Source organism: Sinocyclocheilus grahami, unplaced genomic scaffold, assembly GCF_001515645.1.
Source record: "Sinocyclocheilus grahami isolate Dianchi unplaced genomic scaffold, SAMN03320097.WGS_v1.1 scaffold92.1, whole genome shotgun sequence".
NCBI classification, from domain to species: Eukaryota; Metazoa; Chordata; class Actinopteri; order Cypriniformes; family Cyprinidae; genus Sinocyclocheilus; species Sinocyclocheilus grahami.
In genome coordinates, this window is record NW_015505271.1 from 3,420,059 (window position 1) to 3,443,993 (window position 23,935).

General features: G+C 37.7%; 3 protein-coding genes across 3 annotated transcripts in view; 2 read left to right on the forward strand and 1 right to left on the reverse strand.

Moving 5' to 3' along the window:
• Window positions 1-5,595: 5,595 nt before the first annotated feature.
• Window positions 5,596-7,654, forward strand: LOC107587377 (immediate early response gene 5-like protein). The gene has a single exon (XM_016275157.1). It carries the CDS (start codon window positions 5,744-5,746, stop codon window positions 6,650-6,652), a length of 909 nt encoding a protein of 302 aa, XP_016130643.1. The 5' UTR covers window positions 5,596-5,743; the 3' UTR covers window positions 6,653-7,654.
• Window positions 7,655-10,129: 2,475 nt separating this feature from the next.
• Window positions 10,130-18,958, reverse strand: ptpa (protein phosphatase 2 phosphatase activator). The gene is made up of 10 exons (XM_016275155.1): window positions 18,885-18,958; window positions 17,831-17,940; window positions 17,416-17,502; window positions 17,140-17,265; window positions 16,705-16,822; window positions 15,124-15,223; window positions 14,788-14,912; window positions 14,257-14,357; window positions 12,942-13,049; window positions 10,130-11,435 (listed from the first exon to the last, which is right to left on the reverse strand). The coding sequence occupies exons 1-10, from the start codon at window positions 18,922-18,924 to the stop codon at window positions 11,361-11,363; spliced, it is 990 nt and encodes a 329-aa protein (XP_016130641.1). The 5' UTR covers window positions 18,925-18,958; the 3' UTR covers window positions 10,130-11,360.
• A 467-nt stretch (window positions 18,959-19,425) lies between these two features.
• LOC107587366 (carnitine O-acetyltransferase-like) overlaps window positions 19,426-23,935 on the forward strand; it is a 9,397-nt gene continuing 4,887 nt past the window's right edge. The window contains exons 1-6 of the mRNA XM_016275136.1: window positions 19,426-19,554; window positions 20,103-20,381; window positions 20,495-20,613; window positions 22,575-22,628; window positions 22,761-22,926; window positions 23,141-23,315. Coding sequence (XP_016130622.1) covers window positions 19,528-19,554; window positions 20,103-20,381; window positions 20,495-20,613; window positions 22,575-22,628; window positions 22,761-22,926; window positions 23,141-23,315 — 820 coding nt within the window. The 5' untranslated portion in view covers window positions 19,426-19,527. The remainder of the gene's footprint in view (window positions 19,555-20,102; window positions 20,382-20,494; window positions 20,614-22,574; window positions 22,629-22,760; window positions 22,927-23,140; window positions 23,316-23,935) is intronic.

A 23,935-nucleotide genomic window follows, 5' to 3' on the forward strand; every position in this document is an offset into this window, starting at 1 on the left:
TAAAAAAAAAAAGATAAGTAGGCTAATAATCTAACTTGCAGATATAGCCTATATACATTTACGTTTTATTTGTTGTTGTCAAGGACGTGAACGCTCAATATTCTCTTGAAAGCGCGCGTGAAAACGTGGCCAAATGTAGCCTAACAAAGCACCAACACACTTAACTCGTTTTCGTATAATAAAACAGAACGTTCAAAGTCCACAGACAGAAACATCTTACCGTGCAAAGCACCATCGCGTCTTACCGGTAAGTTTAATCTACTAGAGTTCGATTAAGAAAAATATGGTACAGATCAATTTCACTTGCCTCGTGGGTTATTCATTTGTGCCTTTTGAGATATGTCAGGATGTGTTTTTATCTCGGCAGCTTTGTCAGCCACGCTATAGTAGCCTATAATGTCAAAAAGTGTCTACTACAGTCTAGAACGTATGGTGGCGTCCGACCCTGTGAAATTGCATCTTGCGATTTATGTTAAGTTGATTACTTTGCCTTTAAGTTCACAAGGCATCCATCTGCCAAGCGGGGAAAGCTCCGCCCTGATATTTCACCCACTGGTCCTCCTGCCACCGGAATGCCCGCGAGTGTCCTGAGCAACGCAAATCACACTTCAAATCCCACAATGCTCCTCCTTTGATAAAACTACTTCAGTGACGCCTCAAGACCGGGGAATGTAGTTTTTCTCACGTTAATTTAGAATTACGCTCATTGAAAATGTTATTTTTGAATTCTGATTTTATTTGAGCTATTCTTATTTGACGAAGCAGCAAGGAACAGAAAATTGCCTTAGGTGTGCTTGTACAATGATTAAAAGAATGAAGGCGTTTCATATTATTTCTATTTCCTATTCTATTATGTACTATTTCAATAGTCCAAATTACATGGCTGAAACGTTCTTTAATCCATAGGCTACAATTGTCAATGGCAAATCTTCGTGGTAAAAGCACCAATAAATAAATAAAATAACTTGGATTAGTGATTTTTATTCAAATGAAAGGGACTACCCATGCATGACATTCATAGCAAGTTATTAAAACCAGCAAATATTACTTCCAGTGTTATTTTGCAATGTTTTAGTCATATTTGTTCCGACCCCACTGAAGGATTTTATTGCGGTTGTATGGAGCAATCATATCTCTTATGATATACAATAAGAAAGATGTGATCACCTCAACTAACAAGAAAACGGTAAATCCTATATTCTCTCCGAAGCTTTTAGAAGAGAATTAATTTTCTTTCTGATGATGGAAGTTTATAGCCACTGACCTCTATCACAACTGGAGAGATACCACTGACTGATGATTCACTGTGGACATAACAGAACATGTGTTGTAAAGAAATGTTTTATGTGACTGTAAAAAACAGTTACAAGACTCTACTGTATATTACATTCTGCTCAAGCTCACCTATAATTCTGGTGTTCTACACGAAGATGCAAGAAGGCATCTAGATATGAATCTTGAATCTTGATCTGAAGTCTTTCAAGTAAATGTTCATGTGCGACCAAGATGAAAATGTTAAGGTCAGATTCAGGTGAGAAATTAGCAAGTGTTTCCAAATGTCATATGTAATACAAATCCAACGAGTGTCCGCACCGTCTTTATAGCTATAGGCCTATGTTATTATAGATAGTTGCTTCATTTTATATTATTTTTTATTATTCATTTATTTATAAATGAACTAAATTAAGATATGAATCAGTCCTCTCTGAGAGTTTGCCCAGCAGCCAGTACCAGTATTTTACTTACTTTTAAATTATGAATAATATTCTTTTTAGCTCACTTAACAATTTCTGGTGTTGATGGTATGAAATATTAAAGTTAAAAATGACAAATTTTAAGTTAAGTTAGTTTTAAGTTAGAATACATCAAAATCTTTAGTTCTTGTGATGGATATTTTATAAATGAATAAGCTTCACTTCATTCCAGTGAAGCAGAAATAAAGCATAACTTTGTGTCTGAAACAAATAATAATAAAAAAATAAATACTGCCTGTACAACTTTTCTTAGCTTTCATTCAACATGATCTACGCACAAATAACGTGAGTTTCTTTTATATCTATTCCACGCTATATGATTTTTAAAAAAAACAACAACAACATTTACATTTTAAATTATAATGAAACCTACATTGATTGATCTTGAAATCTCCATTCATTATCCGACAAGTGTTTTATAGGGCCATTTACACCACCTACAGTCACTGAATGTGACACTCTTACCACACCCGCTTGGAACAAAATGTGAGTTTGCTTTGAAAAAATGTGAGAATGCCTAGCAACTTGTAATTGAATAATCTGTAAAAGTTAAAAGCAAGCCTATAGTGCCCTTAGAGACTGTTTAAAATGCTACTAATTCCTCATGATGAAGCACTCGTGTTTAGGGTTTGCAGATCCAAATTTCGAGACTGACCCCAACATGTAATGTCAGCATATCATTCAAAATGACAGACAGACAGACAGACAGATAGATAGATAGATAGACAGATAGATAGATAGATCCACTAAATGAGAGGTGAGGCATCTTAATTCAGCTCTATGTTTAGAGGCCCATTAGACAAAATTAGCCTGCATTAGTACTAATAGTCTGCAGTCACTTAATATCTGTGAAGAATTCTGTACCTTCAACTTTTTTTGGCATAGTTGGAAAGCAACAGGATATAATTCAGCTGTTCTTTCAAAGGTAGAAAGCCTGCTTATTTGAAAATCTTTAAAACCACACATGGTTAACATGATGAACTACACCCATGGTTACTCTGCTTGGACACCTCTCTGAAATTGAGAAGAATTGACTTCATATATCCACCAAAATCACCCTGAGATTATATGATTAAAAGTACTTGCAAAAAAAGAAAAGTTAGATCGGAGAAACAGTCTAGCATCATTTGCAGATGCCACTTGTTTTGATATTTTGTTTTATAATGCAATGACATTCATACATTTTAAATGTGTCTTAAGTGTCCAAATAGTATGGAGTGGATGAATGCACTGCTGCACAAATGTGTTGCATGAAAGGACAAAATTGACTCAGCAGTGGCAGATTTATTAGCTTTTCACTATTCAAAGTCTGAATATGCCTGCATGTATTTCTTTAGTGCAAGATATATCTGATCATTTAGTGCTGAATTACAGTCGTTTATTTTTTATTATTAATTGAGAGCTAATTTTCTAAATCTCTTCAGAAAACTATTGCATATCATACTGTACCTAATGGATAGCTTTTCTGAAACTAATGTTGCATGAAAAAACCCACTGTCAAACACAACCAAACTTTGCTCTAGATGTGTACAAAAATATAACTTCTTACCATTGTAAAGATTCCAGATACAAGATATAGATTCAGGATATTTTAATCTTCCTCATATTATAGCAAGCTACACTTGAAATTGTTAGTGTCTTTACTTCTTTTTGACGTTCCATTCTTTTAACACAAGACTGTTGTGCTCTTTTCATCATTTATGTTTGGTAGTGTGTGTTGGTTACTTGTTTATTGATTTTTCTACTTCCAAAACATTGTGAAGATTTGGGTGTTCCTGACTTTTTAAGATGCAGAGCTATAAGCGTTAGCACTCACTGGAGATTTGAGGTGAGCTGTCTGTGTGTGTGTGTGTGTGTGTGTGTGTGTGTGTGGAGAGAGAAAGAGAGAGCGAGAGAGAGAGAGAGTTGATCAGGAATATCTGCATGTCTGCATGAAACACTGCTGTGATCTATCACAATTAGCAATTAGAGAATGCAGCAAATGTTTCACATTCACAGAACCAAATCTGATATTTGGAAAATTCAAATCAATTTAACACCTGACTTTTTAAGATGCAGAGCTATAAGCGTTAGCACTCATTGGAGATTTGAGGTGAGCTGTCTGTGTGTGTGTGTGTGTGTGGAGAGAGAAAGAGAGAGCGAGAGAGAGAGAGAGAGAGTTGATCAGGAATATCTGCATGATTCTCTCAAACACTGCTGTGATCTATCACAATTAGCAATTAGAGAATGCAGCAAATGTTTCACATTCACAGAACCAAATCTGATATTTGGAAAATTCAAATCAATTTAACACAGTCCGTTTTTTCATTGGGCAGATGCAGGCTGAAGTACTGTAGAGAGGGGTCATTCAGATGGATTCTTCTAGAATATTATTGAGTCAAAGGTAAAAAGTTGGGGTTGAAACATTCTATAATGATGATGGAATTATATGCCACAGTCCTTTGTGGAAGTTTGTGCAATATTTTCTGTCCCGAAACATAGCAGTTTAACAATAGATGTCATTTGCGGACTCTGAGCTTAGAGCCCACGGATGAGAGAGAGCGAGAGAGAGAGAGAGTTGATCAGGAATATCTGCATGATTCTCTCAAACACTGCTGTGATCTATCACAATTAGCAATTAGAGAATGCAGCAAATGTTTCACATTCACAGAACCAAATCTGATATTTGGAAAATTCAAATCAATTTAACACAGTCCGTTTTTTCATTGGGCAGATGCAGGCTGAAGTACTGTAGAGAGGGGTCATTCAGATGGATTCTTCTAGAATATTATTGAGTCAAAGGTAAAAAGTTGGGGTTGAAACATTCTATAATGATGATGGAATTATATGCCACAGTCCTTTGTGGAAGTTTGTGCAATATTTTCTGTCCCGAAACATAGCAGTTTAACAATAGATGTCATTTGCGGACTCTGAGCTTAGAGCCCACGGATGAAATGAACATCTGTCTGACAGTCCAAAAGGGTGAATGAATATATCTGTGAATATCTGTTCTGAAATAAATACTTGCTAACTTTATTTGTCATCTTTTCCTTTTTTGACTCCATTTCAGAAATGATATCAGTGTTGTCCACAATCAGAACTAAAATGTTTTTGCATATCGAGTCTGAACTGTATGTATAAACCTTACTAAATTATATAGAAATTAGAGAAACATAATACAATAGATTCAAGACTATAATGTATATGTAATGTATATATAATATAGTTTATATTACATCAATTACATTAGCTGTCTTTGAGTTTGAATCCTCCATTAAATTAATGCTTTTCTCATATAGCCTACCTGTAGGCTATATCATTTCTATAAAATAAAAATACATAAATATTTAGATTTACTTAGATATTTATCATCAATAGTTAAATGTTTCATGTGCTGGCACGGTTTTTAACCTAAGTTGCAAATGAGTATAATGTTGTTAAAATCTTGATGACCAAAAACAGAGCAAATTTAGTTTGAATGACAGAAAAAACGGCGAGATTGTAATAACACATACAGAGCATCACATAGTACGTTTTAACTTACTAAACAAATGACTTTAGGGAATGTGTGTCAGATCTTTCAAGTAGGCTAGTCTCTCCAGCACACATGACAAGAGCACGCTCTCCGAACTACAATGCAATGCGCCTCATGAGAACATTCCAGTTTGGTAAAGTAAGTTTAGAATTTGAATAGCACAGAAGAACCGCCTCTCTGTGATTGGACGAGATCAAAACCTCTGGGTGGGATTTGCTTGTCACTCAACGATATTCTCGGCCCCTGATTGGCCGGAGGCGAAGTGGGCGGAAAGTTCTTCGCCATATATATGCTTTGGCAGCAAGCGCAGGCTAATGATTGCCTACGCTCACACGTTGAGTCAGAAACGACCACGTTCAATGTTTCTCCACAGAGCTGACTTAAGCCTTCGTCCCCGAACAAAATATCGTGATTCTGACTAAAAGAAAGTTTGTTTCCTTCGTCGGAGAGGTGGGAAAACATTACGACCCCGACCATGATCAACACCATGGAGTGTGCAGTGGACGCACAAAGTCTCATTTCGATATCTTTACGGAAAATCCACAACTCCCGTACGCAGAGAGGAGGAATCAAGCTGCACAAAAACCTGCTGGTCTCCTATGTACTGAGGAACGCCAGGCAAGTCTACATGAACGAGAAGTACGCCGAAATCTACAGGATGCAGCAGTACGAGGAGGTGATGACCGTCTGCAACGAGATCCAGGAGCTGAACCCGCTCGATCTGGTGGAGGACTGCGAGGAGCAGACGGGGGACTGCTGCGGCAGCGCGAACGAGTCGGCGAGCCTCTGCGGTGCGCTCCTGCCCGTCAGTCACCAGGTTCCTTCGGTGCACCACATCCAGCCCAGCAGCGCCTGCTCGGTGCCCCTAGCTCTCCAAAGCGAGGAGGTCTGCAAATCGCCGGACCCCTCGTTCTACCGCAGCTGCTGCGCGGAACCCTATCCCGTGTCCAACTGTGACTTTTCGCCGGTAAACAACATGCACTGCAACAAAACTACAGTGCTCGATTTGGACACGCATGTCGTTACCACAGTAGAGAACGGGTATTTGCATCAGGACTGCTGCGCTTCGCTCCAGCAGTGCTACCAGGGCGCACAGAGCCCGGCCAAGAAACGCAAGCTTGACTTTGGGTACTACGTGTCCGAGATCGAGGAGGTACCGGATTTTACGCCGTGCAAAAGAGCGAAATTCGAGGACTCTTCATACGCATGCACGGAGCCCTTGGACACGTCGAACATTTCCAACCTCATCTCGATCTTCGGCTCGGGGTTTACGGGACTGGTGAGCAGACAAGCGGACTTGGAGCAAGCCTTAAACGGACAGTTCTGTAGCAAACAAGCCCTGGCGAGTTTAGGGGCTTGGACGAGAGCTATTGTAGCCTTTTGACTCTGGTTAATGCGAATACAGACAACTTACTTTATGAAATTGTACAAAGTCTAAGACAAATTGACTTATTTTTGCAGCAAAGTTATTTATGCGTTTTTATTTTGGTTTGTTTTTAGTTTCGTTTCAGTGGGGAAGGCGGACAGTGGTAGTAGCCTACCACTTGTGATGTATCCTTTAAAACAAAATGTCGATATTACAACAAACGTTTTAAAACGAAGTTGAATTTCGTTGCCTTAAACCCAACGCAGACTGCTAGCTATGGCCACAAACATGGAAAGTCTCTGAATGTTTCGCTCGTGGATTGTTCGTTTTTCTTCTTCTCTCCCTTCCCAGGAACTTTCACAAAGCATGTAATGTTGGGAATAACAGGCTGCAAACGGAGAAGCCTGCCCACTGCACGCTTATTTCTCACACAGTACATAACACTTTAAGCAGCCTTGTCATATTTTCTAACATTTTAATGTCGGAACGACTACCAGTTTACCAGTAGAACAAGCTACAACATCAAGACTCTCTGAGCTGCTCGTGCTGTCGTTAACGTAGAGCTACAGGAAGAGGACTGGGTACACAGACTACATTCTGTAACATCATACAAGGCAATCAAGTAGACTAATGCAGGTGCAATATTTGAACCCCCTCCCTGTCAGAGTTAGTTGTTTTCTGTATTCTGAAATGTGCTGTTGAAAGCGGCGAGGACTGGTGCGTTCTGTTGACTGCACTGACCTACAGCTCCAGTTCCTCTGAGTGTGTTTGTAGTTCGCCTATGCCAGTCACCTCATCAACACTGAACGTTGGGGCCATTAATTAACACTACAACTCCCACAATGCACGTCGTGATTTAATCTGCCAGGTATTTTTGTTGACTATCCAGTCTCCAGCGTTAACCATTTCCCGCCCCCTTACTCTCAGAAAAAGTTTAAACCTTCACAGTAATTCATGATGCCAGCATTTGCTTGGTTTTGTGGGTTTGATTTTATTTTCTACAAACTTAGACCTTTTGTTCTAAAAAGGCAATCTCATAAATTAGCCATACGTCCTCACATTATATAAGCACTATGTGTACTGAATTAAAGACGTTTTCAGACGTATTCCCCATATTTTGTTGGTATTCTTGTATTTTTGTGCATATTAAATTGTATATCACCGGGTAAAACTGTTTTAGAAAGTATTTGTTTAAAATTTATAACCTTAATAAAAAAATGAAACCTACTTCGCATTGCCTCTTTTTTTTAATAAACCAAGAATGTTCATTATAGCGGCCTTAAAATGTAGGCCTCATGACATTGAGCTTGACTCAAAGCAACACAACAGAAAGGTTATACGCAAACTGCAACATCCTTAGCACGTCTCATCTACCATATCCACAATTGAGGTCAGATTCATTACATTTGCCATATTTTCCATACCTCACTGTAACAGAACATGCTAGTAAGATTTCTAATCAAATATTAGCCTACAGAACTAAAGAGCAAACATTTCTAGATCTCAGTGGCTCCAAAATGGCCACAAGTGTGCATTTAAGTTCCTAAATGAATATTCTCAGCATTGGTTTGGATCACCTGAAATCAAATTTGAGATATATGCCATTATCTTGTGGGATATTAAACTATCACCTGCAGGCCAAGAATAGAACAACGAATGAAAAGGAAAGTATACATATATGCACACCATAAAAGGAATAAAACAAAGTGTATAATTCAATAAAGCCTACATTCAAAACGAGGGGTTTGAAGCAAGGATCAGACGCGTCGCGTGCTATTGGCCGGCACTGGTTTTAAGGAGCGCGCACTTTTTTAGCCAGAAACTCTCGCTAAACTTGTAGACCGTGTTATCTCTGCTGTATGCCACATGGTGGTGTTCTTCAAAATCAATGAATGAAGGTATTAGAGCGCCTATGTAGCGGCACCTCGGGCTGACCTCGAATCCGCTTCTCCCTTCAACCCCCTCCACCCCACCCCACCCCACCCCACCCCTCTCTGTTCTCTCTCCGGTCCCTCTCTCTCATGTCTAGCCTCCTCTCAATCTGAGATACCGCAGTACGCCCGACACATCAACGTCCAACACACATAGGCTGTTATCAGGTCGTTGTCATGGCTATTTCCGACGAGCTGCCTCGCGCATGTTTAAATATCGCTAAAAACGCAGGTAATTCGTTCGCGCGGTATGTTGTGTAGTACATTAGGACGACGCGTGTAAAACCGTGCAAATATGTTGTACGGTTGCATCTAGCTTGGTTTGTGAAATAATAACTGAATGATTCATCAAGGCTAACGTCGGCTATATAATGAGCTTAAAACTTTATATTTGAGACTTTCGTTTGTTTTATTCTGAATAGGCTGATTTTAGGGGAAAGTTGTCTGAGCTAGCGTTACCAAATCTATTTAATAACCGCTTGTATATTCGTTTCATTTTTGACAGGCGATGCACAACATGGTCTGTGGTGGGTTGCGAGCTCCTCCGCGTGGCCAACGGGGAAAACGCTCGCATGGAGAGCGCGCGCACGAAACGAATGCAGGTTTTCTTATTTAACCTGATGGAAGGATCCGCGCGCCGTCAATTCTACACGCACGCAGAAGAACATTCGACATAGATAGCCTAGCACATGTTTCATTAACAGGTGGACGTGATATATATACACTTTTGTTTACACCTTCCTAAATGAGCAGCTTTGTGAAAGGGGCTCACTGGTTATATTAAATGTTAATGAAGACAAAAGGCACGACTTTAATCTTATCTCATCTCAACTGCGCCTGTTGATCTCAGCAGTGGAGCCTGCGTCTGAATACAATTGAACAGAAACGGGGGAGGCGGATGGGTGAATTCGACATGCGTTCATGTCAATTACTCAGCAAGCTTGCCGAGTTTCTCAGTGGGGCGGCTGGACTAGTGACTGGGCAGATGCTGAATATGGCAACCACTGAAAATGACTCCACTTTAACTACAGAATGTGAATTGGCCTGGCCTGCATGTAGGTCTTGTTGAGCACTGTGTAGATAAAATCAAAAAAATCTAAAAATATATATATATCGAATCAAACTTGTTCCAGAGATCCCATTTGGAAAGCGTATGGATAGCTTTTATTATTATTAATAATAATAAAAATATTCAGCATCACAATTTTAGGTTGAAATCTAATGACCATTTTACCTTGAAATCATCAACTTAAAAATAATAATAAAATATCTGCCAGTTGGCCTACATCCCTTTCCCTTTATGAGGCAGTGGAACTTTTTATTTGAATTATATACAGTTTTAGATGAATTATAGCATGTCACATAACAGGAAACTGTTGAATCTACTTGACATTTCTGTGAACTGTATATTGTGACGAGGAAAAGAAACCCGATTCTGGTAAGTCTCTGTACAATTAGAAGAGACACAATGTACTGATTAATTAACTTAAAACTTAATTGTGGTGGTTAGAGGGCACATAAACAGTAAGTGTTATGTCCCATTATTAAGTAGTTCCATTCAATCTCAAAAATCAACATTTTTATTAAATACTGAAACTCAAAAAGCCAGTTGTAAGACCAATGGTTATTCTTTTGAAATTGAGACTACACTTAAAAATATGAGGCTGGTTGCAACAAACGGTTCAAGCAAATCCTTAGTTATAATAATCAATAAGGTCATTTTAATTTATATATCTTAATTTAAAGCGCTGGTTGCAATTCCCAAAATCATTGTAATTCTAAGTAGATTGTAGAAACCATTGGTGCCAAGGGTTTCAACAATCTATTTAGGCCTACAAAGCATTTAGGAAATGCAGCCCAGGTCTGTTAGTTCTGTTAGGCTGAAGTCTTTAAAACAAAAAGTAACCCAGGACTAAAAGGCCTGTTTAATGTGCCTCTCTCTCTCGATAATGTGCAGAACTATATAAAACTTACACTGTGAATTATATTTCTGCCGACGTAAAAGTGTTCACAGATGCTTTGCCCGGTTCTAACAGGATAAAGAATTGCTGCATTTGAGTAACAAAAGCTTTGCACCAATATTTCAGAAATTTTAACATGCAGACTGTGTACCCTGTTCTTTCAATGTTACCCCTTCTGTGTTGGTTCTGAAGAAAACGGAAACCAACTAATTTAGCATCATGCTAAACTTCTGGATGCAAATTCATTGCTTTAATTTATCAAACGGAAGACTGTGGTATTAGCTACATGTGGCTGTTTAGAAACTATAAAGGTCTTTTTGGTATTTTACTCATCTGATTTTCAGTAAAGAGAATATGAAAAAAACAAGCACAGCCGAAAATGTAAAACTAAAGTGGTTGACAACTTATTAATGCCTTACATAGGTAAAAATTACACTTATTGAAACCACTCACAATGAACACATGCCTCAGCAATCTTTGATAACTGAACAGCAAGAAGTTCACTACAAGTGCCTTTTGAGACACTGATGCTCCATAAACCCACAAACAGCTGTTTATATCTACTGTCCTGCAGAGTTTAGTTCAGCTCAACTCAAATACCCCTGAACCTGATAATCTAGGTCTTCAGGTTTACTTAAATCTTTTAGGGTTGGATGTATTAGAGCAGGTTTGGGACTGAACTCTCCAGGAAAGCGGCTCTTCAGGAGTAAGACCAAGCACCTCTGGTGATGAGAATGCATATTTAGGTTTGTTAACTGGGACTGAAGTGGTTTAGTCCAATTTTGGAGTTTTGGTTGTGCTCTCTGATGAGGTGCAAATTCTTTTTCTTGTCTCTCATTGTTTGACTGGCTGGATGGAGAGCAGGCTGCCAAACTTGAAATGCTGGATGACGGGAAATTTTTCTAGACACTGTGAGAGGATGACAGAGAAAGAGTTTGCTAGTATCAATCAACTTTACAGCAAGAGAATAGATTTGCTAGCTTTCAAAATGTCTAATGCTATGGTGTCCAAAAGAATAAGACTATACAGAGGTTACATCCCCACATACACTACTGTTCAAAAGTGTGTTTTTTAATGTTTTTGAAAGAAGATGCTCAATAAGGCTGCAATTATTTGACCAAAAACAGAATTAATGTGAAATATTTTTTACAATTGAAAACAACTTTTTCTATTTTAAAATATTTTAAAATGTAATTTATTCCTGTGATGGCAAAGCGATTTTTTTCAGCAGTCATTGCTCCAGTCTTCAGTGTCACATGATCCTTCAGAAATCATTCTCATATGCTAATCTGGTGCTCAAGAAAACATTTCTTCTTATTATTAATGTTGAAAACAGTTGTGGTGCTTAATATTTTTAGGAAAACGATTTTTCCAGGATTCTTTGATAAATAGAACATTCAAAAGAACAGCATTTATTTGAAATAAATCTTTTGTTACACTATGAATATCTTGACTGTCACTTTTGATCATTTTAATGCATTCCTGCTGAATATGAGTCTAGGACTGTGGAAAACTCTTAAAGGGTATAGGATCCTCAAACTACACATAAGGCCAACGGAGACGTGAAGCAGGAACCTCTCAGCATGTATTTCAATGTAGAAAATAGTAAAATTGAGACAAAAGTACACTCAAATGTCGCTAAGATACAGAATTAAATCAAATCAAATTCATATATATATTTAATTTATATATATATACATATATGTCCATATGACATATGTATATTTAATTTATGTAACACACACACACATACATATATATATATATATATATATATATATATATATATATATGTCCACATGACATATAACATCCATATGAATAGATTTCATATTCAGAAGAAAAAAAAACATCTCTTTAACTTGTATTTAACTTGAAAGACATCAGTAACAGTCATGAGTCCCTGGATGATGGAGAACGAGAGTGTGATATATACGGGGGTGGGGAAAGACAGACAGGGTGAGAGAGAGAGGGAAGGAGGAGGGGAATTTGCAGACAGACTGGCCCCTCAGCTTCGCTCTGCGCAGAAGGGAGAGAAGGGGGAGGGAGCACAGCCTTCTCAACAACACAGGATGTGGGCTTTGGAGGAGGGGGTGGGGCACCCAGTTCTTCCCCTCGAACACATGCTTGCTCAATTAACTCTTTCAGCTCTGGTCTTGAAACTTCACAGACTGAATCCACAGCCTGGCAGTTAAAATGACACATTTATAAATGTCACATGCTGACTATGTGAGTGGGTAGCCTGCAATTCTGCTTTCTGAATAGTGTTTATGAATTTTTTTCAGTTATGATGAAGCAGGATTTAATGCACTAACTACCAATGTACCATTTACATACAAGGATATACATATAAGGAGTCACTATCACAAGTTTACTCCTGATATGTAAAAGTGTTTAAAATACCATGATACTTACTTCTGCTTTATACATTCGTATGAGACCTTGATTGACTTTGGACCAAGAAGGAACAGCGCTGATGTTCCAAAGCTGATTCGAGTGTTCAGCAAAAGGGCCTGTTTTCATCTAAAAGAGAAAAAAAAAATGTAGTGATTAAGATGATAGTAAGCTTAAGATACGCAGTGCAATCAGCATTAAAGCTAGATTTAATGGAACAATTTGAAACCCAACAATTCTACTTTGAATAAGATATTTCACTTTTAACTGCCAGTGGAAAGTTGCTAAGATAAAAACTGATTTTATTCAGGGAATAAAAGAAAAAAAACTTGCATTTGTGTTTACCACAGATCAGAAAAAGGGCAAAGACAGTAAAAAAATAAGTGAAACAACAACAACAATCAAATACCAATATTAACAATACTTATGAAAGTGGTTCTTTAAAATAGAAATATAAAGGTTACTATAAAACAAATTAATATACAAAATTTAGCACTAATATTAGCAAAATAGTGGCAACACTACTAAACTAAAGAAATGAAGCTACTGAAAATCCAAATGCATAGAGTTTATATAATAAATTATGTTTCTGATTGCTGAGGAAATAAAAAATACACTACTGTTCAAATGTTTGCTGTGGGTAAGATTTTTAAATATATTTGAAAGAAGTCTCTTATGTTCAACAAGACTGCATTTATTTGATAAAAATACAGTAAAATTTTTAAATATTTTAATATTAACAAAAGACTATGAACTCTTCTGTAGTATTAGTAATTTGACAGTCATCATCATGACACTGTATTATGAAGTCTATTCATGAGAGTTTATGAGAGAGGGGCTTGTGGGCTGCCCTTGGGAAAGAGCACTTTATGAATGGCAGTGCTGTGTGGCTTTACTCCACACACACACACACACACACACACACACACACAGAGAGAGAGAGAGAGCTCTCGTCAAGCTGGACTTTCCAGAGACCTACTAGCCCCTCAAAGAGGAATGGAGAGAAGGAAATGGAGAGAGAGAGAGAGAGAGAGAGAGAGGAAAGAGAAAGAAAGGAGGGGGTGGGCCCTAGGGGCCTTAGGAGTGATTCACAACAACGTTCAGGGAAGGAAGGAAATGACTCATGCGAGTGGAGTCCAAACACAACCTCCCTGAGAGAGAGAAAGAGAGAGAGAGAGAGAGAGAGAGAGAGAGTTTTAAACTATATATTGTAAGTATTTACATGAATGGAACTTAGGAGTTTTTGTTTGTGTGTGATCTAAATTTCATCCTCCCAACTAAATGAAAATGAAAGGAAAAACAGTCTATCCATGAGTAGATGCCAGATGACACACACCTCATTGATGAATTTAATGCACTCCAGAAACATGTAGTCTTGGTGGTACTCGTTTACAACCTTCTCCTCCACAAAGTGTCTGGGCTCCAGGGTTGGGTGGTCTACACACAATAGATGAGCAAACATAGTTCAGTTACACAGTATGACCACTAGGTGTCACCATGTTTGCCATTGCAAGCAACAATGGGCCTGGATTCAGCCAGTTAAAAATGAATTTATTAGCTCCAAGTCAGGAGTGGCCAATGTCGGTCCTGGAGAGCCACAGTCCAGCAGAGTTCAGCTCCAACCCTAATCAAACACACTTGAACCAGCTAATCAAGGTCTAATGGTTACTAGAAAGCTACAGGCCGGTGAGTTTTTATCAAAGTTGGAGCAAAACTCTACAGGACCAACGTTGGCCACCCCTGCTCTAGGTACAGTGTTTTTTATGTTAACTAAAACTATTAAAAACTGTAATAAAACTGAAATGAAATACAAATATAAACATTACAGAATTAGAGCCAAAATGGGCAACAAAGGAAGAGTCATTACCTATAAGCTGTGAGCTCCCCCATATAAAGGGAAGGAACTGAAAGTCGTCAAGACCCCACACACCCTGACTCCCTGCCGGCTCCATCCTATACGTCTTCTGCAGTTTGCGCATCACTTGCAGATACCTACGCCAATCAGATCATAATGCTTGATGCAAATGAGTTCTCCACAGCTTTACACCATCAACCACAAAATGCAACCCTAAAATACATTGTCAAAATTGTTTTGTTGGCATTTAGTGTGCAGTAAAGTGAAGACGTGCTCAGTGAAGATGCTGGGAGTTACAGATTCAAAGTATTCAAAATAAGAAGTCAAGCAATAAGAAGATGAACTAACTTGTCAAAAACTTTAAATATGATGGCCAGCTGGTCCTCCATGCGCAGAGCTCCCACCTTACAAAGACAGCAGAGGAACGCAGCAAATGCTGCCTCATGACCTGAACACAGAAACATGTTACTTCTTATGCTAAATAATGCAACCAGCGGCTCCTGCACGGCTGAATCTACAGCACCACAGAATTTTACCTAATTGGTGTGCTTATAGACTGAATTGAATGTGATGAGATTAAATGACACTGTACCACAAAATAATGGCAAGGCAATTCTATTTCTGTTTGCATCGTCATTGCTGGCTACACTACACACACACACACACACAACCTTAACTTAATTGTAACTTAATTAACAAATAACTGACTCTTATGAATGGTTTCTTTAAATTATTCTCACAAAAAGACTTACAAACTCACAAGTTATCAGTGTGAATCATGTCAGACTTTATTTAGAACAAGAACTGTATAGTGTACTTAAGGTTTGTACTCGTTCAGTATCTGAAGTATGTGAAGCTCTCAAAGGCATCCAAATGTTTTGTGTTTCAACAGCACCCTCTAGTGATTATTCAGAAAAACAACATTAAATATTCACTTGGATATTCTTATGAGTATATTATGGACCCTTTTCACAGTCCCAGAGTTCCCTGAATCTTAAGGCATCATAGTTCGGTAAACATCTATAGTCATAAACAGAAACTACAGCCAATACGGTTTTTACCATTTGCTCCAATAACAAAAGAAAAAAAATCCATGATAGTGCCTCTATATGACTACAAAAGAGGAAAAAATATTGAGAGATTGATTGCACTGGTCGGAAGAGAGAAAGATAACTAGTAAAGATAACTGCGTTAACTAGTTTTGTGTAAAGGCTGGAATACACTATACAGTTTTTGCCCCGATTTAGTTGCCAGTCTGCAGATTTGAGTTGTCAGATTTCATAGAAAAATCTCACGTAGTGCTTGATGGTAACAGTCTTCGATTTTTTTAGCTTCAGACTTTGATTCTATCCAGTCGGAGGATATCAACATGTTTGATATTTTGAGGCGATTTTAGAACACACATTGTTTTCATTCGTCACGCGTCTCCTAACAAAAAGGTACATCTTTCTGCATGAGTTATGGTAGTGTATAATCATCAGTCATTTATTGTATGATGGCCAGTTTTTTCTCTGTGACTATTACAAAAGTCGGTAAGTATGATGCCCAGTTTTTAAAAAATCTACTCAGATGTTAATAGTTGTGTAGTGTATTCCAGCCTTAATTTAATGCCAATGTAACATGACACAAAATATAGTGTTATAAATGTACATACACTTTAAAATAAAATTTAACTGTGGAAACCCATCATGACAGTCTGTGAAAAGAATCAATATAGCTGATGTTTTAAAAGTAAATATCTGTAGTAGTTCATGTTTTGCCTTTATTATTCTCTCTGATGTGACAGTTGAATTTATTAAGGAGTAATAGATAAAAGTGTGAAAAGATATAATTTCTCTTCAAAGACAACTATGGAGAAACACATATGCACAAACATATAATAAATAAAATAATCCTTTATTCTTTATTCTTGTGTATCCCCACACAGACCTGTGCCGTAGTCAATCCTGGTGGAGTTGCCCACAGACTCTTTCAGGTAGACTGCTATCTCTGGAGCAGCATCATGACGCTCTGACGGCAGAACGGCTGCGACCAAAGCCTCTGCCTCCTGCACACACAAAACACTCTTACATCATTTCACCTCAAACCAACAGCACAGAAATGATACATTGCCATAAAAAAGTATTCACCTTAACCAATTCCCCTCATTCAAATACTGCACTGAAAAATTCCGTTTTAATTTGGACAAACACAACAGAAGAAGAAATAATCAAATGGATGGTGAATATTTTCTGAATGCACTGTATGCTTAAAGTTACTGGCAATGCTTGGCCAAGAACTGATTCCAAAGCAAATTAAAGCAGTATAAAGGTAAACACTGGTCATATACATAGAAGGCCATTTTGATTTCATACAGGCGCTTACCTGGTCTAGTTTAGCATACCATGTGCGGTAAGCTTTATTGCCGAAGCGAGAAGGCTGGTCTACTGGTGGCGTCTCATCGATCCAGCGATCTAATGTTCCCAACATAGCAAGCAACTTCTCCACTGTCTAATAGCAAAGAAAAGCATACAAGCACATTTCTATGAGCTGATCCATGAGCCTGCATTATCATGATCAAAACATTTTTCACCAATTACTTAATCTATTACATACAGATCAACATACAGCAGTATAGAGAAAAGCAGGACAGTGACCCACCTCAGACACCTGGTATTCACATGTAAGTTTCTTTCCCTTCACACCCTCATTCAGGGTCAGAATGAATCCTATGTAGTCAGCATATGCCTACTTACACAAAACAGAAACATGCTCAGATGCAAGCAACGTGGGGTTTAAAGAATGTTAAGACTGCCCTCAATATAACAATAAAACAGCTCTTTATAGACCAGAAATGTTCATTTTTATATTTATTTACATCTTTAATAGGAATAATAAATGCAGAGGTATTTTTTAGAACTGTCTCTTGTCCACACAAGAAAAAGTGTCAAACAATAAAGATTCCTATCATTATCTTTAACTCCAGAGATACTGGGGAAAGAGACTGAAAATGTGCTATTTTTCCATCTCTCAAAGTAGCAGATAAACTGCTCTCATAGTGGGCTGTACAACATACCTGTGATCTTTTCCATTTGCCCATATCAGGCACCATGCTGATCTCCTTCTTTGGCACCATGAAGCTGAAATCGCCAGGATTGGGAGGCTTGTCACCCTCATGGGACGAGCCTGTGCAAGAGATGAAAAATATGATGGACACATCCAATTTTAGTGTCAAATGAAAATGATATTAATACTAATAATGAAACTAATAATAAGAACCAAAAGCAACTTAGTTAAAAGTGGATTCTGCCATTCTAAACTCTTTATAAATTTCCTATAACTTAACAAACTGGTTATATTTTATTTTTAGAACATACACTGTTTTTTAGCATACCAACTGACTTAATTTTAATTTGTTTGCATACATATATTTCTACTTCATCCACACACCCTTATGATAATTTCCTTACACAACGGGGTTTCTTTCATATCCTAAAGTCCACTGATATTATAGAAGTCTGAGCCTAAACGTTAGTTGGTTCTGATCAGAAAACCTATGAACCCATATTACTGTCCTAAAGAGGACCTGTTCCTAGTTTTCTTACCAAAAATAATAAATAACATTTATATGCAAAGTTTGTTCCCAGAATACACATTAGAAAAGAAACTTTTCATCAACCCATTATACACAAACAAACATCAGAATATAACAACAAGCGACACACTATTTCTAAAGCTGAGAAGTTCCTATGGTAAAGATAGGTTACCCAACTAAGTTTGAAACTAAATGTGTTCCTCCGTTTTGTTCATTACTCTGAGTAAAATCTATTTTAAACAGCATTGTAAGTACATTAATACTGCAAATAAATACTAATATCGAGTCGTCTGTTCGCAGACAATGCGTAATAAACTATATATGCGCCACAGCGCAGAGCTGTCAGACTCATCGATTCATTAACGTTACATGAGACGCGGTGAGCCCACAATTAAGCGTTTTTCCTGCACATATGCACAACCCTTTCCCCCCTTCAGATGTTTCACGACAACCTATATAATCTGCAGATGTATCACTGGTATCGTCGCCTTTGAATGATCCGTGTTTAAATGAAGATTTGATTGATGTGAGTTACCTGACGACTGTTCAGTCTCCGCCATGTTTACTGTGAACATGAAAACACCACCCTTCAACTCTCACCCGCAGTTTCGCGTAAAACAGTTTTTAAGAGACTTGATCAGCGACCGTAAATTGCTGTGAGAAAATGTTACTGCGACTATCGTATGATTTGTAACATGCGTAATATGTAAATGTAGACTTTTATTTCACGATTTAATTTTAAGGAATCAAAAGACGTATTCTTAAGTATGTAATAATTATCATATATAATATTTAGAAATTCTAATTTTTGTTTTTTGTGATGCATTATTATTAAGTATGTACATGCAGTATACGTACAATGTAAGTACATATAGTGTTGCGTTGTTATGGAACAGTAAAAACAGTATTAGGATATTAAATTCTGGACCTTGGAGTCTGCAAATTTGGTTTTTAATTAATTAGTAGATTAAAGACTACCTCCTTTATTTTCATCAATAAAATGTCTGAGATTATTGAGAAGTGTCGATCGTTCAGCAGAAAGCTGACGCGAAAGGGGGCTGGGCTTGGAGTCCGGGTGTTTGTTTCTGCAGCTCTCGCTCAGTGGACTCTGAACACAACTGCTCGTTTCTGTCCCTCCTCTCAGGCTCGATTTGGGGGCGTTTTAGTGAACTTCAGTTATGTTGGGCATTCTTGCCAGGACGATGGTGAGTAACCAATGCATATGGCCGGGTTTTTAAACATAGTCTGATCTTTTATTTGACATAAACAAGGATAACGTTAGCTGTCAGCCTGAGCGGCGGGTATTACTGACATTCAGAGAATGTTTATGGTTAGGTAGCGGTAGTGCTAAGGACAGTAGGAAGTGCAGACGCAGTTCAAGGCAGTGATAGAAACAGTGTTCACTGACAGTTGCTTAAATACTTAATGCAGGTACCTAACACGTCGTGTGAATGTGTAAATGGTCTCTAATAAAGCTCTTTAGCTTTTTTTTTATGACAGCCCAAATGCTGACGCATGTGTTTTATATTTGAGTGCTACACATAACATTTCCAGTTATTTATAGACGTTGGGCTATATTGGCTTGGTAATGTACATTTTGTGTAAATTATTAGGACTACTTTTGGGTACTAATATGATAATATCTTCAAAACATATTGACAGAGACCAATGCCAACGTATAATATGATCATATTATAAAAAGTTCTGTATTATCTATGTATCTTTATTATCTAAGATGTAATACAATTTTTAGGTCAAGGCTGGCGCGGTGAAACCCTCCGGCCTGGTAAAGCCAGTGTCAGTGACACGGATCGCTGGTCGCTACTTGGCCCACCAGGAGGGTCTGCCTAAGCTTCCAGTGCCACCACTGCAACAAACATGCGAACACTATCTGGCTGCCCTGACCCCCATTGTGGACCCGGAGGAGCTGAATCACACCCGGAAACTGCTGGAGGAGTTTCAGAAGCCGGGCGGTGTTGGAGAGAGACTTCAGAAGGGTCTGGAACAGCGAGCGAAGAAGATGGAGAACTGGGTAATTACTTGTTAGGTGATGCTTTGACAGAAGCCCAATGTGATCTGCCAGACTAGCTCTTTTAAAGGGCTTCTTCTTATGTCACATTGTCTCTCTATAATTTCCACTGCTAGCTCTCTGACTGGTGGTTACAGACAGCCTACCTAGACTACCGGATGCCTGTTGTTGTCCATTCAAGTCCTGGGGTCGTCCTTCCCCGTATGGAGTTCAGTGATCGCCAAGGCCAAATGAGGTTAGACCAATGTGGATTCATATAAGAATGTGTTAGGAATAGACAACTTTTAACACACATCTTTTAGTTGGTCAAACATTGTTCTTTAGAACTAAAAGTGTGTTGTTATATGCCTACACAGTTCTTAATAGAAACTGATTAAAGTCATACAATGATTTTTTTTTTTTTATGTTATACTTTATTGATTTGTTAAAGGGGTCATATGATGCGATTTCAATTTTTCCTTTCTCTTTGGAGTGTTACAAGCTCTTGGTGCATAAAGAAGATCTGTAAAGTTGCAAAGACTAAAGTCTCAAATCCAAAGAGATATTCTTTATAAAAGTTAAGAGTCAACCATGTCTACCTAAAACGGCTCGTTCTAACACGCCCCCACATATGTACCTCACTATGTGGAAATATTAGAAGGAGTGGTTTCAGGAACAGCAGTAGTGTTGATGCAGCCATGTCAGGGAGACGCTGTGTGTTTCAGTGCGAAAGCAAAAGCACTTTATTTGGCCTTCCGGAAGTGGATGCAATTAGGAATCACTGGTTAAGATTTATTTACAACAGAGCAGCACAACCCAGATGTTCGGATTTGTGCATTTTATGGACAACAGTTTTTTGAACCTAGAAGAGTTCAAGGCTGGCTGTGCACAAAGGCTATTTCTAAAAAAAATATGTTGTAAGTATCAAGGGACGTTACATTTCTAACGGGTGCTTGCGGGGTTCGGCCAATCACAATGCACTGGGTCAGCTGGCCAATCAGAGCAGACTGCGCTTGTCAAAGGAGGGGGCTTTGTAGAAAACGACGTGTTTGAGAGAGGCGGGGCATAGAGGACCTACAATAATGTACAGTATTTGAAAAATAATGTGTTTTTTGAACATTAAAGCATGTCAACATATTCTTTTACACCAAATACACAAAATAATGATCTTGAAAATAGCATCATATGACCCCTTTAATATGCAAATTAAATTGCTTATAGTGCAAAATATATTTATTTAAAATTTGTTATTAATATATTTTACATAAAATCTAACATTTTATATTTTAACATTATATATATATATATATAACTGATTAAAGTCATGCACTGAAAAACTTTATTTTTTATTATTTTACTTTAAAGGGGTCATATGATGTTGCTAAAAAGAACATTATTTGGTGTAATGAAATGTATTATATTTGTATTTTAACATAAATATATTTATGACCCTGATTGAAGTCATACACTTTATTTTTGTAGTTTTTTTTTAAATTAATTTATTAATATATTTTACGTAAATATAAAATGTTTATATTTTAACATATAAATATTTTTGTGTGCATAGGTTTTCCAGTAAAATATCTAAAATATGACAAGCAAACTTAAAATAAATATTAGTTTTTAGATATATTTCATATATTTAGTTTATTTTTCTTAATATTGTTGGCAAATAGTTTTTTTGTTGTTGTTTAAAGTATAAACCTTACAAAAGTTTGTTAAATGTATGCTTAAAAAAATGAAAAATTTAAAAAATATTTACTAGTGGGGTAAAAAATACTGGTTATTTTTTGAGCTGAGCTTTGAGCTCAGAATTGCAAAGCTCAACTTGGCAAAAGAGGGTTAGTCTGAATAAAGGTCACCATAGCGGTAACTGAAAACAACTGCCTCACTCTGCAGTAATGCCACTATGAGTCACTGCCTGTGGACTTAATTCATGTAAATGAACATTGAATAATATTTACAAAGTATTAAAGTTCCTTTAACTGGCATTGACACATTGACTATAATGACAGCTTTCACATATGACTGCTAAAACTGGCCACAGATCAGCAGTAAGATGTGTTCTGTCAATATCATAAGTCAGACAAGCCAATGGCACATGGTGGCACAGCAGCTGCTACTGTATTTATAGTAGAATAATTCATTGGCAGTATGTTGGTGTTAAGCTTGTTCAAAATGACTGTAAGAAAGTAAAAGTATTTTTTTCCCTCACAGATATGCTGCTAAATTAATCGCTGGAGTTTTAGATTTCAAGAGCATGATTGACAAGTGAGTGACACATTCCTTACTTTCCCTGTGAAGTCATAAGTCATTCAGTTCTCTTAGATAACCATAACTATTACAATTGATTAAATTCATGAGATGGTCAAGTCAGACATAATGTCTTTCCTTTTTGATTAGTGAAACATTGCCAGTGGAGTATCTGGGTGCAAAGCCACTCTGTATGAACCAGTATTATAAGGTGCTCTCGTCCTGCCGGATCCCTGGAACAAAGAGGGACACTGTGGTGAACTACACCTTGGACAAGAGACCCCCCACACATATCACTGTAGTGCACAACTTTCAGGTCGGTCCCTGTTCCAAATTTAACTTCCAATAGTAGGTGAATTGAAAAAATAAAAAATAAATCATATCTTTTGCATTTCTTGTATTAAAAAAGTTTTTTTTTTTTAACATTTAACACTTTCCTGCATCCAGGACTGTGATCTGTTAGTACCATGCAACTTACTTCTTGATGGTGAAGTGTCTTTTTATCTTGTTCTTTTTTTCTCGTTATGCAGTTCTTTGTGCTGGATGTATACAACAGTGACGCCACACCACTGACCGTAGACCAGATCTACATTCAGCTGGAGAAGATCTGGAACTCCTCTTTACAGACCAACAAAGAGCCTATTGGCATCCTCACCTCCAACCACCGCAACAGCTGGGGCAAAGCTTACAACAACCTCATCAAGGGTGGCCACTGCCAACACTTTTCATTTTTAGCTAGACATATTAGGCTGCGTTTACACTGGCACAAAAAATCGGATCTTTTTCCGAAAATCGGACACAGATCGGAATTTGTTGCGCACGTGCAAACACAAAAACCTGCACGAGATCCGATTTTTTTGCATCCGATCTGAGCCACTTCCAAATGTGGATTTTAATCGGATACACATCTGATATCTGGACATCCGACATACGTCTAAACACACATATCCGATTCTCCATGGAACTCCCAATGCGAGGGCGACACGTTTGCTCATAAAGATTTTTAATGGCGTTTTAATGCCGGCGTGCTGTATTTTATTGAGATGGAAACTTTTTATAGGTAAGAAATTGCACATTCAGGAGCTGGTTTTCAACCCCCGCCCCGTGAATTTTGAAAATACAACAGCTAAAAGCTACATATATTTCTCAGCAATGAGGTGAGAACTTAGCAGTTTTTGTAATTGAACCGACAAGCTTGTTTGCAATGCTTCACAATCGTTTGCACGTGGGTGCATGCGTTCGCTCTCTCTCTCTCTCTCTCTCTCTCTCTCTCTCTCTCTCTCTCTCTCTCTCTCTATATATATATATATATATATATATATATA

What these genes read in the sequence shown, in the direction of transcription:
- LOC107587377 (XM_016275157.1), top strand. Translation starts at nt 5,744, where the DNA reads ATGATCAACACCATGGAGTGTGCAGTGGACGCACAAAGTCTCATTTCG.
- ptpa (XM_016275155.1), bottom strand. Translation starts at nt 18,924, where the DNA reads ATGTTCACAGTAAACATGGCGGAGACTGAACAGTCGTCAG. An exon ending in GCATTAAATTCATCAATGAG is followed by an intron (nt 13,050 to 14,256) that starts GTGTGTGTCATC and finishes TTTCTCTTTTAG; the next exon opens with ATGAAAACAGGCCCTTTTGC. An exon ending in TACGAATGTATAAAGCAGAA is followed by an intron (nt 11,436 to 12,941) that starts GTAAGTATCATG and finishes ATCCTCTCACAG; the next exon opens with TGTCTAGAAAAATTTCCCGT.